Genomic DNA, 13,572 nt, shown 5'->3' on the forward strand with positions numbered 1-13,572 from the left:
CAGCCTGCGTCAGAGACTGTGCCCTCCTGGAGGAGGGGTAGGGCTAAGTGGAGTGGCAGCTCCAGACAAGCCGTCTCTGCTCTGCCAGCCGTGTAATCATTGTCAAGGGGCAGGCACAGACACCCCGGCGGCTGGTAGGAATTTGGGCTACAGCATGACTTTATTTTTCCAACACAACACATAAACATGGAGCAGAGAGGATGGTGGGGTAGGGGGCTGATTCAGGTGTGTGTAACCCACCAGCTCTCTGGGCCTCCAAAGAACCTTCTCTTCTGTCTATTGTAGATAGTGGGATTGACCTGGTCACTGCAGGAGAAATGAAGACGCTGGGTGCGGAGGCCCAGGAGAGTTCTAGAATCACTGAATCTCCAGAGGTGCTCCAGAATGTCTCTCTCCTACGATTAGAACTTACTAGTTGAGGCAGATGTGGATGTGGGCAGGGGTCCCTGGGGGCGAGTCAGGGAGTAGAACTGGGGGGAGAAGCCGGTATTCCCTGAGGGCTCCAGTGTGTTGTCATCCTCTGTATTTCCCAGCGATATCTTCTCCTCTCCCCTCCATGGTTCCTGCTCCACCTCCCTAGTTCCCTTAAAGCTACTGAGATGATGTCACAGCAGCCTCAGTCCCAGTTTTTCAGTCTCTGCTGGCTCGGAACAACTCCTTTCCAACTCCCCCCAGAAGGCAGCCCAGCCACCCCTTCAGTCTCTCAGCCCTGGACTCACGATCCCAGCACTTCCATGAAGATGAAGGTTTTCCGGATGTTGGTGGTCTGTTTCTTCCAGGAACTGCAGTCATCTTCTTCCTTTCGACCCATCGCCTCCAGAGTTGAAGCTTCTGGGGATGCTTTGTGTAAGGAAGGCAAGAAAGGGGCCCATCAGCTAATTTCTCAAATCGGATGAGAGCAAGTTGTAAAAAGAATAAAAAATACTCACGTCCTTCATGTAACAACTAGAAGGAAAGATGAGGAGCAAAACCTGGATAATTGGCAAAAATAAGACTATTCCTGCTTTTTAAATTACTGCAACTTATTGAATGTCCGTTACAGGCCCACTGTGCTTGCCACATGCTTAAGGAGTTTAGAGTCTAGTCTACAGTGGAAACTCAACTTTGTACATATGTACTTAAGGGCGGTAATGTAGACATGTATAGATTAACATGGGAATATCCACCTTGAGAAGATCTGAGCTGAGCTGGGGCATTTCCTACCTTACCAGGTGATGGCCAAGGTTTATTCCCATTACCAAGTCAGCCCGACTTCCTATTATCCCAGCTCTCCCGCCTCCCCCAATCATTTCTACTCCCACCTCTCTCCTACTGTGTTACCCTGAAAATAAGGCCTAGCCGACAATCTAAAAAGACGCAACGTAATACATCTTTTGGAGCAAAAATTAGTATAAGACCGGGTCTTATTTTACTATAATATAAGACCGGGTCTTATATGATACAGTATAAGACAGGGTCTTACATTATTTATTGCTCCAAAAGACGCGTTAGAGCTGATTGTCTGACTAGGTCTTATTTTCGGGGAAACACAGTCCCTGTTACAGGTTAAATGAATGAATTGTAGATGAATGAGCATTGTTTCCTTTGTAACTCCCACCACATTTAGCACAGTGCTGGGAAAATCATGATTCATTAACATCTGAACTGAACCATGACCTGACTTTGACATTGGAGTTCTGGAGTTACCACAGTCATTGGACGGTCACTACTTACGATGTGCCAGGGGCTGATGGACAACACAGATGACGGCCCTTCCTTCCTGGGCCAGTAACAAGCAAGTAAACTAACATAAGCATAGTGAGAAAGAGTGGGAAAACAGTGGAAGAACAAACCCTGGGCTTGTCACAGAGACAAACAGAGCAGGTCTTCTTTAGACGGAAGTCAGAGGAGGCCTCTCTGAGCAGGTCATATTTAAGCTGAGATGGAAAGTTTGTGAAGGAGCCAGCATAGAGTGTGTAAAGGAGTGTCTTGGCAGAAGAAATATAACACAAAATCCACAGGGACAGGAGGAACAGTGTGGGTCGAGCAGGGTGAACTCTGCATGGCATGGCGTGGTAAGTGGGCAGGGAGAGGCAGGCACAGGACAGGACATAGGCCTTATAGAAACTGTTTTCTTCCCTGGAGAGACTGGAAGACTTGAAGGATTTTCAGCAAGGGAGTTAAATTACACCACTGAGGGTTTCAAGAGCTCATTTTAGCTACTCTGTGGAAATGGAGTAGAGGGGGCAAGAGTTGAAACATGGAAAATAGGTAGGGGTGGAAACCTACGAGAGGGATGATGGTAGTTTGGACCATGGCGGTAGGGAAGGAGAGAAGTAGGGGGACCCGGGATCTATTCTGGGGTCCAGTTATCTACGATGCTATGTGATGTGCCTATGGTGGGGTGAAAAGAATCTTGATTGACTCTCATGTTTCTGGTAGGAGCATCCCAGGTTGATGGTACCCTTTCTGAGGTCATGATTACGAGGGAGAAGCATGTTTTTGGGGTGTGGTTGGGTGGCTGGAGGGACTCTCTGTTCCTTTAGGTATGCTGCCCTAGATAACCCAGTACAGTTAGATGGAGGACCACTGAATGTCTGAGAGTAGTGAGTGAGATGCATTTCAGCCAGCACCCTCTTCCCCAAACTCCTCGGACCTGACAGAGAAGTAGGAAAATATGTCTAATGGCTGCCCTTTTTAGGTAATACCCTTTTTTCCCCATTAAAAAACAAAATGTTAGTAGAATCCATGGGGTCTTCTAATATCTTCAGAACAAAGAGAAACTTTGTGCCTTCACAATTTAGCATTAGTTAAAGAGCATAGGTTTGGAGGTCAACCTGAATTCAAATCCTATCTCTGCTAGTTACTAGTTAAATGGCCTTAAGCAGGTTATTAACCCTTTTGAGTCCATCAGCTTATGTGTAAAATAGAGACAAAGCCCCTTATGGTTATGGTGAAGAGTAGACGAAATAGTGTACCTAGAGACTTGGTATATTGTCTTACATGTATTAAACAGTTGTAACAGAGATAATATTTGGGGGATATTGAATTGATGTCTTTTCATTCCTGGTAATCCCAATCTGGAGGACTCATGTCATAAAGTAGGTTCTGTAGTACAGAAGGAAACCTCTTCCACTTATGTCTATAACTGTGAGGCTTAGACCCTGGGAATAAGAAGAATGTGACACAAGTGATATCCTTGCTAGAAAGGACAAGGCACAGAAAGACTGATACTTTTGGCCAGAGTGGATCCTGGAAAGGAGGTGGGGAGACAGATGGTGTAGTTGTTATAAGCACACATCTTTGCTAACAATCATCTAGAAATTGGGGAGGTTGGTGACATGGATGGGTGGGCTTCCCAGGACTCTATTGGTAGGAGACTATAAGCCTAGAGGGAACTCTGACTGCGGCCACACCTAAGAGGGCAGAAAGTAAAGATGGGGCAGGCCCAGAGGGAGAAGCTGAGTGAGATGGTGTCATATGACCTGCAAAAGTTCCCCAGGGCCTGTGGGGGACTGGAGCCAATTTGTACCAGCTCATGACAGCTGACTATGCACATCTCTTCCCAGCTCCATGCTTAGTGGCCTCATGTTAGCATGAAATCGGCTGTGGGGGAGTGTTTAAACCATGGAATCAGGGCATCTCCCCACTCCCCCCCCCACCCTCTAAGAACCAGACATTAAACATTTGCCAGCTCTCCTCTGCCTGTGGCCTTGGTGAGGGGATATATTGCTGCTAGAGGGAATGTCAGCTGGGGTCTGGCTGAAGAGATGGTTCCAATCAGGGCGTCTCAGTGGAAGCCAATGGCTGGGATCAGGGTCTTTAATGGAGGTTGTCAGCATGATGCTCCTTGGGCCAGATGGGACCAGTCATACCTCAGAGGTCACTAGTCAGCCCTAGTGAGATTCCAGGCAACTGACTGGGACCCAAAGTCCCTGGTAAGTCTGGGGCTCTTTCTCCCATATGACAACGTAGTCATGTAAGCACCCCATAATGTAAAATGCCACCTTGAACTAGAGCAGGAGGAGGAAAGGCCATGTCAAGCTGTGTGTTTTCCTGAAAGACACTGGGTCAGCTGAATGACACTATTTATGAAATCCGAGTTAGTATAATGGACAAATTCAAATGCAGAATTTCCCATTTCCTTTTTTGCTGACAGGTGGGATGAAATTTTATAGGAAATAAAGAAGCTATGTTTTCTTTGCACATTTTAGTACAGTGTGTAAATTTGCAACCTGGCTGGATAATAATTGGTGGCTATTATTATGAAAAACCCATGTGAGAAACATTAAGAATTCCTTAGCATCTGATTCAGCCGAATATAGATCTGGTGGCCTGGGCTTGTATCTTCAGGCCCATTTGTTAATTTTCTCCTTTTGCCAGGGTGGCAGCTCAAAGGAACCATAGCAATTCAGGACCCAGGCACTGGGCAGCGGACTTGCCAGCAATGTAATGGTGGCCTGACCCTGGACCTCGAGGGCAGTCTACGAAGTGGAGACAAATGGACCCTGACTGGCTGAGACTGCTGTGAGGAAGATGGACTGTTAGACTAGAAAGCTATCTTTAGTCATATACCATTCTACAGATTCTTAGCCCCAAAGCTTCCACTTATCAGAGTTGGTGTCTGGGCTTGGACCAAATACTTCTTACTGTGTAGATAGAATGTGGCTGAGAAGTCTTGAAGAATGCAGGGAATGAGGGCAAAAGGGTGGACGTTAAAAGGAGCATAATCAACAGGGTCAGTTTGTGTGGTTCCTCCTCTTTCTCCTTCTCCATAGAACAGGACGGCAGACACTGCTTTTCCTCTGTAGGGAGCCAATCAAAAGCCGCCTTTCCAGCTCCGGGCCCATCAGCTGGCTGTTCATCACTCCCCCTTCTGGAGCCCCCGTGGAATGACAGCCTGCTCTCCAGGAGGCTTCACCGCCTCATTAGCAGATCTGTACTCACTGTTCCTTCTTTCTCATCTCTTAAATAGCTTAAAAACATAGTATTCTTAGCCTAAGCTAGGCTATAAGAAAACATCTTTTCCGCCCACCCTCCCTCCCATACATTCAATCCTAACAATTTAGTTCCATCTTCAGAGCTCTGTGGAAAAGTCTGGGGCCCAGATCTGAACCCCTGCTTCATTCCCAGCCCTCCTTGACCTCAGAGAAGCCTCAAGGTCCTTGTGTCCTGTGTGGGGGAAGTCTAACAGTGCGCCCGGAGACGGCCCACGTTCTGAGGCTGCCTCCTGCTTCTTTTCCTTAAACTCCTCCCCCTGACATCCTGACAACCCCTCCACTCCTGACATCTGTCATCTAGGCCCTTTCAGAGGAAAAGAAAACAAATTCCGAGAAGGGTGAAGCTCCAATATTGCTCTCATTTGTTTCTAAAATACTCCCTACCGCTCTCTATTTCTGGCGATAACTTCTATTGGGCTTCAAAGCTCCACAATAGCCACTGTAGACTTTCTTCTCTGAGTGAGATTCAGAGATGCTGTGGATGTTGGCATTCGGGGCTGGTTCGGGCTCCTCACTCCCCAACAGGGCCAAACCCTCAAGAATATTCGCAAAAAATGGCTCCAGGCAAAGGAAATAGCCTTATTATGTGGAACCACCTTGAGTTGTGGAGGTAACACTCCTTCACTCAACAAGCATTTTTGACTACCTCCTGTATACCCACTGGACTAATGCAGACATTTCTACGACATGAGGCTACCCTAGAAAGTGCTTACAATCAAGTGGGAAAGACCAAGCCAAGCTATATAAATAAACACCTAGAAACCCAGAGCAGTAGATGGCATGCTATGTGCTGTATCAGGGCCACAGTGGCTCAGAGGGCGATCATTCGTTGACCGGAACGCGAGTGCTTAAAGGGCAGGAGCCGTGCATTCCTCATCTTGGAATCTCTAGTGGCTGGTGCTGAGCCTGGGACATACTGAGGGTTCAGCCTGTATTTGTTAAATGAGTGAATGTGGAGGAGAGTCCTGGGGGTTCGGGGGGTGGCAAGGGTTGATCAGGGAAGGCTTTGTGGAGGAGTTGGACTTAAGATGGGTATTGAAAGGTGGGGGACGTATTCCTGATATTGCTGTAGAGAGAAAGGCAGCCAGAAGCCCTGCCCCTGGGAAGGGCAGGCAGGAGGGCGTCCTCTCTTGGAGATCTCGCTGTGAGGCCCTGCCGAGGACAAAGCAGCAGAGAGGGCAGAATCGACCTGACTCCTTTGTCATCATCGTCACTTCAGGGACAGACGAAGTAGGACCTGGGATTGGCTCTGGGCTCAGTTCTTGGTCAGCAGAACTTCCATGGGATACTTGAAGAGGCCTCCCCTGAGCATTCTATCCAGTGTCAGCCCCCCACGGTTACCGTAATCTGTGAGCACAGTTACACAGATGCTCAGAGGTGTATTCTGTGACACCCCTGAGCATCTGCAATTCTCCTGTTTGTTGGGTTGAGGTGATATCCTCACTAGAAAGTGACTCCATGTGGATAAAGACGGGGTCCATCTCGTTGTCTCCCTCGGGCTTAGCTCAGTGCTTGGCTCTAGCTAGTGTTCAGTTGTGTATTTTTGGATGGTCTTCCTGGTCTCTTGGGAAATTTTCACAGCTGTGGAGGAGGCTACAGAGGGGAAAGTATTTCCTGAAGGGCAGGCCATACAGACGTGGGGTGGAGGCTGCCTCTGAGGACAGCCCTTTCTGAGCTTCTGAGAATAGGCTGTGTGATGCCTGGTAGCGTCTAGCCTGGCTATTTATGAGGTACTGGTGAGAGATCTTGGGCTGTGAGCCCAGGAGGCAGGCACCCTTCACATGCTTCTTCCATGGGGCCTCACTGTCCTTCCCTCCTTCCCAGGCTCCATTTGGTCACAGGAGCAACACTAGCCCCAGACAGAACTGTACAGCCGGTGAAGTTCATTTTCAGTGGCCTCCCCCTCATCACCACCATCCCCTGAAGGTGCCAGGCCACCTCATGACCCCACACTGCCCTGGACCTTCTCTCTGGACCCTCACGCCAGCCTGCCCTCCTACACGTGACTACTTATCAAAAGTTTCCTATTTTCAGTCACAGACACTTAGAACTCTGCACTGAGGTGCTTATTAAATGAACCAGCTGGGCTAATTGCTTAAGACTGTCACCCCTCCTGACAAGATGTCCCCGCATCTTGGGACCATCATGTTTTAATCCACAGGCGTTCAATTCAATTCAGTTCGATTTAATTTAATTCAATTCATTCAAGTGTGTGTTTCCCAAACCCACAGTCCAGTTCCTAAACTGGACACTAAGACCAGAGGACATGGGACAGGGAAGGAGAGAATCGTTGAGTGACACCTATGCAACCTTCAACCCATAGATAATGGCTCTCGACCCCACCTACAGGGACAGACACCCTGCCTTGACAGTGCTGTCACTTGGGGCATGGTGGGCAGGCCTCAGCGCCTCCCTGGAGGACCATGTGTGGCTCTGTTACTCATTTCAGAGGAATCAGGCCACCCTGAGACTGCTTTGTGCTTCCACGGTTTTCCATTTCTTGGGAGCATGACTCAGAAAGGCCCGTGGGTCTTGAAGGGAGGTTATCCGTCGGCTCATCTGTCATGAGAATGTGCTCTCTGCCTCCAGGCTGGGGCACAGGAGTCATGACAGTATATAAATCACCTGGTTATAAAGGGGTTGAAAGGCTACTGCTGGGATGTGTCCTTGCCCGGGCTCCACCAGTTCCTGGATTCAGGCCACACTAGCAAGAACTCAAGTTCTGGCTGCAGCCTTGGCTTGGCACCTAGGAGCTCTGCAGCCCCAGGCAGACCACTGTACCTCTCTGGGCTTCCACTTCTCTCCTTGGTGAAAAGAAGAGATTGGACGAGATGAAGTTTCCCTGAAGTTTGTGTTGTAGAATATTAGTCCCAGGAGACCCTCTGAGCAAAGTGGATTTGCTGCCCCTTCTTGGGGAGCCATGAGCCACGTTAAGGGCCACGAGCTTATTTAGGGCTTTGAGGACAATTAAAAACACCTGCTTAATGCTGTTTAACCTGGCAGCTCCCAAATTTACTAGACTGTGAAACCCTCTCTTTTCGTAATACCTCCTAGCATCCAGGGCACCTAGGGTTGCCCAGAGCTTACTTTGGAAAACGGGGATTAGGCCACCCATGACGCTCTGTGAGTGTCTGTTGTTGGAGCAATATATGACATTTCCAGCAGCCTGCGGCCATCACTCACAGTCCTGCCTCCCTCACAGAGTCACTGGCATGCGGCTGGGTCTGTGTGTGCTGTCAGAACCCGTTTCCAGGCCACGGGCTACAGCTCAAGTGGCTGTTCAGCTGGCTAGAGCCCAGGCCCGGGACCCTAAAGCTCCCTGGAGATTCTGGCTGGACAGAACTTCCAAGGAACATGACTCTATCCCTAACCCTCCCACTAGTCCTGTACCTCAAAGGTCAGCTCTGCTTGCCAGTTTTTGTTCATAAAATCACTGAGGAAGGATGTTTTTCAATTGCCTCCTGCAGTTTATTTCAGGCGCAAACCCACATTTAAGTTTAATCAGATTTCTCCTGCTGCAGTGACAAGCCAGAATTCATGTGCTGCTTAAGGTTTACATGTGCCTTTCATCTAGGAACTGAGGCACATTCTCTTGGGCTTCATCTACTGGCTGAGAGATCAACACTTAGGAGTCGCTAGAGAGATCAGGGTGGGCTATTTATTCTTCATGTGCTTCTAACCATGGTGGGCCTCAGTTTCCTCATCTGCTGAATGGGAATAATGATCTCTGTCGATTTCTCAGCATTCCTGTGGTTGTCCAGTACATCAGTGGGCATGAAGGCATTCTGCAACCTCTGAAGTGCTTGCTATGCCTTGGGCCCCCACTATAGGCACGTGAATTAAACACCGTGCACTGGGGGGAGAGAGAGAGGGAAGCAAATAATTATTTAACTAGCGGTGAATTCAGGACAGGAGATGTGAATCTGCTGTTCCCTCAACTGGTCTCAGCTCCCACGTGCCTCTCACAGCGTGAGCATCTCATCTTACTGTGATTTTAAAGTGTTTAAAAATATATAAATTCTCATACATCACGGTCCTGAAATGCAAACCAACGACTTCATCTGGTGCTCAACCAAGAAAACAGAGCTGTTGCAACACTGTAGGAAGAAACACTGCTGGTGCGGTTTTCTTTTTTTTTTCATGGGCCATATGCTTATCTCCACTGGGGCACCTCGCTAAGGAGTTTTCAAGGGTAATAGTGGAGGCTGTGTGTCTGCCACACGCTGCCTTTAAGCTTAACTCGCATGCAAGAGGTGCGTGCCTCCTTTGAATAAGCGTGGGCTGCTAACTACAAACCACACCGGCCAGGCACTGTACTTCGCCTTCCAGAAGGTGAGAGGAGGCATCTCCACCCAGGGAGGGTGGAGGCCCAGGAGGCAGGACGCGCTGAGCTCAGGATGGTTGTGGCGAGCTCTGCTTTACCAGCCTTCCCTCTGAGGACACAGGTTTGACAGGCATCACAGCCCCTGCAGCCCCATGACCTCCACAGGCTTGCTTTCGCTCTGGCAGCCGCCCAGCTCTGCCCCAGCCCCCTTGCCTTTGACCCTGGCGGCGCGCCCGCAGTTGTAGCGCCGGCACGCAGCCTGTTCACAGACTCAGCCGCTCCCCGCGGGTCTCATTCATCCTGCAGCTCATTCACTCCGCGGGCTCTGGCAGGCTGCGGCTGGGCCCCATCCCTCGCAGGCACTCGCTGTGGCAATTTATTTCTGGCCGTGTGCGTGTGTGAGTGGGGGAAGGGGAGCGAGGGAGGCACTCGGCTCTTACAGGGGGATTCTTTTCAGTCCCAGCCAGAACTGCCCCAGGACTTACAGCACCTCCGCTGGGCCTGCGGGGCTCATCACGTGGGTGGGACCCTGCGCCAGGCACTTCACCTGCATTGTCTCCTTTCATGATAGGTATCATTAACCCGTTTTATAGTTGAGGTGCTGATGGCTAGAGATGTTCAGCAAAATGCCCCAAATCAAACAGATGGTAAAGGACAGAACTGAACTGGAGCCTAGCCTCTCAGAGGCCAACAGCAGCTGCCTTGTCCGCCTTCCAGGTAACCTGTTGCCTCCTTCCAGGTATTGGTTGTCAGGTGTCACTTACGTCCGCCCCGCCCGCATCCTTAGGATGCTTTCATGCAATCCCAACACCTGACTGCTTCCGCGAACACATGGCTCAGATGGTCTGGGAAAGGCTGCATCTCCAGTCTCCAGGTCCCTCAGATTTCTCAGCATCGAGGCTGGGGCCCAAACATCTACTGCCCCAGCCTCTCCCAGCTCCAGCTCAAACCTCTTCTCACTCTATCCTCGGGCTTCTTTCCCAAAGTTTTGCCCCCTCTTTCTAAGGAGTGCTCTTAATAACCAAGCCCACCCATACATACACCATTGTAATCTGTAATATCATGGAAAGGTCACTGATTATGTCAGAAGATCTAGGTTCAAATGCTGCTACCATCAAATGGATACTGCTAGGATCCAGCTTTGCACCCTAGGCAAACCATTTAACTTCTTTGTGTCTCAGTGGTCTCATCGATACTAAGGGAGAAACACTGCTTGCTCCACCAACCTGACGGGCTTGTCCTGAAGGTGATTAAGTAAAAGCATGTTATCAACTGAAAGTGTGGTCCCCATTACAGGTATTACTAAGCACTTTGTGTTATGGCCTGTTGGGTCTTATCTTTGGCCCTAGCTAAGCTTAGGGCAGTAGGGTTGCCAGCGGCCAGGCTCTGTCTCCAGTCTCTGCTCTGGGAAAGATCATGTCCTTACCCAAGACGGAAACTGCTTGACTCTCGACCCATCTCGGTGATTTTCCTCATGATCAATTTATCTGGCTCCAGAGCAAGCAGTCGGCCAGCATGCACTGCAGCCCGACCAACCCAAGCTCTGGCAACACCTCCGGGAGCCCCAGGGTTAAGGTTTGTGCGTCAAAGTTACGCGGAGAGAAGGAGCCACAGTGCTGACAGGGGTGGGGGTGAATCCAGACCGCCTTTTACCCTCTTACCCTAGAGCCACACATGGGAAGTTTAAAGACAGGAGGGAGATGGATGCACCCCTGGGGAAGGTGAAGGAGAGGTCTTGTGACGGCCGAGTTCTGCATCCTAATACAGCCAGGACCCAGGAGCCGGAGCCTGTCCCTGAACCTGCCCTGCCCTGCCCTGCTGTGGGGACTAAAGCTGGTCCTCCCTCCTTGGGTTTGCAGAGCCACAGGCTGTTTACAAACCTCCGCTTCGCCCACTGGCTGTCCTAATCCTCACCACAACCCAGACAGGTAGACAGAACGGGCATTGCCCCATTTGACAGGTGGGGTTAGAGCGGTCAGGAGAGGAAGGCTGCACAGGAGGCAGGGGTGCAGAATGCTGGAGGTCCTGACACCCTGCAGATGGACCGCCCCTCCCAGGTACAGAGCCCAGAGGATTGTCCCTGGAAGGCAGACTGCAGGAAGTCATTGCAGGAGGGGCACAGACAGATAGGTAGCTCCCCTTTTTCTGCCTATAAGTGCGAAAGGTTCCCACTCAAGCCAACCCTGAAGTGATGGCCAGATGGCTCCCCACGGAGGTCCCACTGGACCCCCATTCAGACTTATTTTCCAAGGCAGCTAGAACTTACCCTTGATACTACAAGAAATCAGGCAAGACAGGAACTGGGGTTGAAATAAACACCCAAGTTGCTCACAGAAGTGGCTCTTCAAACCCTCTCTCTAGGAGCCACATGCCTCCCACCAAGCAAGGAAACATCCTCAAACCAAGAAAAGAAGCCGGTTCGTCTTACCCAGGGACTCAGAAAGAATTCGCTCGTGGGGCTCCCACTCCAGCTCCTACAGGTCTGTGAGGATTAGCTGCTCCAGCGCTTTAACAATAAACCGAATTAAAGGGGAGGATTGCAGGGGTTTTCTTTCCCAGGACCGTAACCAGGCAGCCTTAAAGGGGAGGAAAAGTAGCTAGGTGGCTTGCATCTCTACTTCCTTTCCTCTGCTCTGCTTTTCCTCCCTCTGAGCAGCATTTAGTCTGATCCAGAAAAATGCTTTTGCAAAGGAGCCTTTTTATGCCTTGCGTGCGTGCATACGTGTGTGTGTGTGTGTGTGTGTGTAATTGTGTTTGTATTGATGTGTGTGATGGAAAGAGAGAGACAAAAAATAAAAAGCCAAACCAAGACATCAGATTAGAGGTTTCCATTGTCTTGAATAGGGTAATAACAGAAAATCCAAGAAGCCTCCTAGGACTGCCTGGCTCAGTTTCCCTCCTAACCACTCCGTTGCTGGGGTGTGTTGTCTAAAAACCTCTTCCTGAGCAGTAAGACATTACACTGGCTGAAGTGCACAGACTGAAGAGCTCTCAGTATCCACCGGGCTTGTTCATCTTTTACAGAGAAGTCCTTGGATGTCCCTCGGGCAGCTCTGCTGAATGGTTCCACCAAACATCTCTGATTTGTCTCCTCTCCTGTTTCTAGAAACATAGCATTCTGATCCCAAACATCCTAGACCCTAGGAGACCTTCCTCTCCTCTGGGAAACTCTGTTCCCTCTGCTCCCTCATACTCACCTCTCCGTCCTGCCTTTGATCCGGGCTCCATCTCAGCTTCTCGTTGCTGCTCCTTCAGAGCCAGTTCCTTGAATCTCTCTGCCGTCTGCCCTCTTGCTTCTCCTTTTCTACTCTCCCCTTAATCTCAACATCCACTCACAGGGTCTTCATGTGAATGTCCCAAATCAACACCCCCATCTGGCTTGTTCACCATAATCGCAACACCCAAAGGTCCACTTCCATCCAACAAACAAAACTGCACGTGTGATAGCCTCCTTCAAACCCACCAGCTAGGCTAAAGGGCTATCATCGTCCCAAAAAGTCAAGTTAAAGACCCAGGCCCTTTCTTTGGCCGTGTTGGCTTTTGCATCGCCTTCCAAATCTGATCAGCTGTTATGCACTTTTGGTTGTCCCTTTGAATTAGCTTTGGAATTGTATCTTTTCAGTTTATATCACTTATGTGTTTTTTTAATAAATAACACATTCATAGGGGTCAGAACTCAGAACTCTATTAAAAGGCATACATTGAGGTGGCTCACCCCACATCACTTCCCCCTACCCTGCCCTTTATAGGTGGCCACTTTTATTAGTTTCTCATGTATCTCCTCTGTATTTCTTTATGTGAGTACAAGCAAATGAATATATATATATATATATATATATATATATATATATATATATATATATATACCTTTCTTACACAAAAGATGGTAAGTAAATGCTGCCTCTTTCATATTTCATCTCTACAATCTTAATTCAGGCCCTCATCGTCTCTCTAGGGTACTATTGTGATAGGTTAGGCTCTAATTGGTCCCCAGGTGAGGTGATCCATGGGGAGAGTTAAAAGCGTCTCTGGAGAAGTCTTCTAGGTTGGACTCCTATGTCCTCCATTGACATGATGTATGGCCTTGAACAAGTGGCTTAATTTCTTTGTGCATCGGTTGTTCCATTTGTAAAATGGGGTAACTGCTGAACTTATTTCATACTCTGGTAGGGTGGAGACAGAATGCTCATTGCTTAGAACAGTGACTGACACATGGTAGGCAGTCAATAAATATTAGCTATTCTTATTTTACCTCCAATCCAACTTTTA

General features: G+C 49.1%; 1 protein-coding gene across 1 annotated transcript in view; it reads right to left on the reverse strand.

The window, feature by feature from the left end:
• The window catches only part of CAMK1G (calcium/calmodulin dependent protein kinase IG), a 28,944-nt gene extending 16,970 nt beyond the window's left edge, over window positions 1–11,974 (reverse strand). Inside the window, exons 1-2 of the mRNA XM_019714487.2 lie at window positions 11,732–11,974; window positions 720–840 (exon numbers count right to left, since the gene is read on the reverse strand). Coding sequence (XP_019570046.2) covers window positions 720–811 — 92 coding nt within the window. The 5' untranslated portion in view covers window positions 812–840; window positions 11,732–11,974. The remainder of the gene's footprint in view (window positions 1–719; window positions 841–11,731) is intronic.
• Window positions 11,975–13,572: the final 1,598 nt, after the last annotated feature.

Source organism: Rhinolophus sinicus, linkage group LG17 (assembly GCF_036562045.2).
Source record: "Rhinolophus sinicus isolate RSC01 linkage group LG17, ASM3656204v1, whole genome shotgun sequence".
NCBI classification, from domain to species: domain Eukaryota; kingdom Metazoa; phylum Chordata; class Mammalia; order Chiroptera; family Rhinolophidae; genus Rhinolophus; species Rhinolophus sinicus.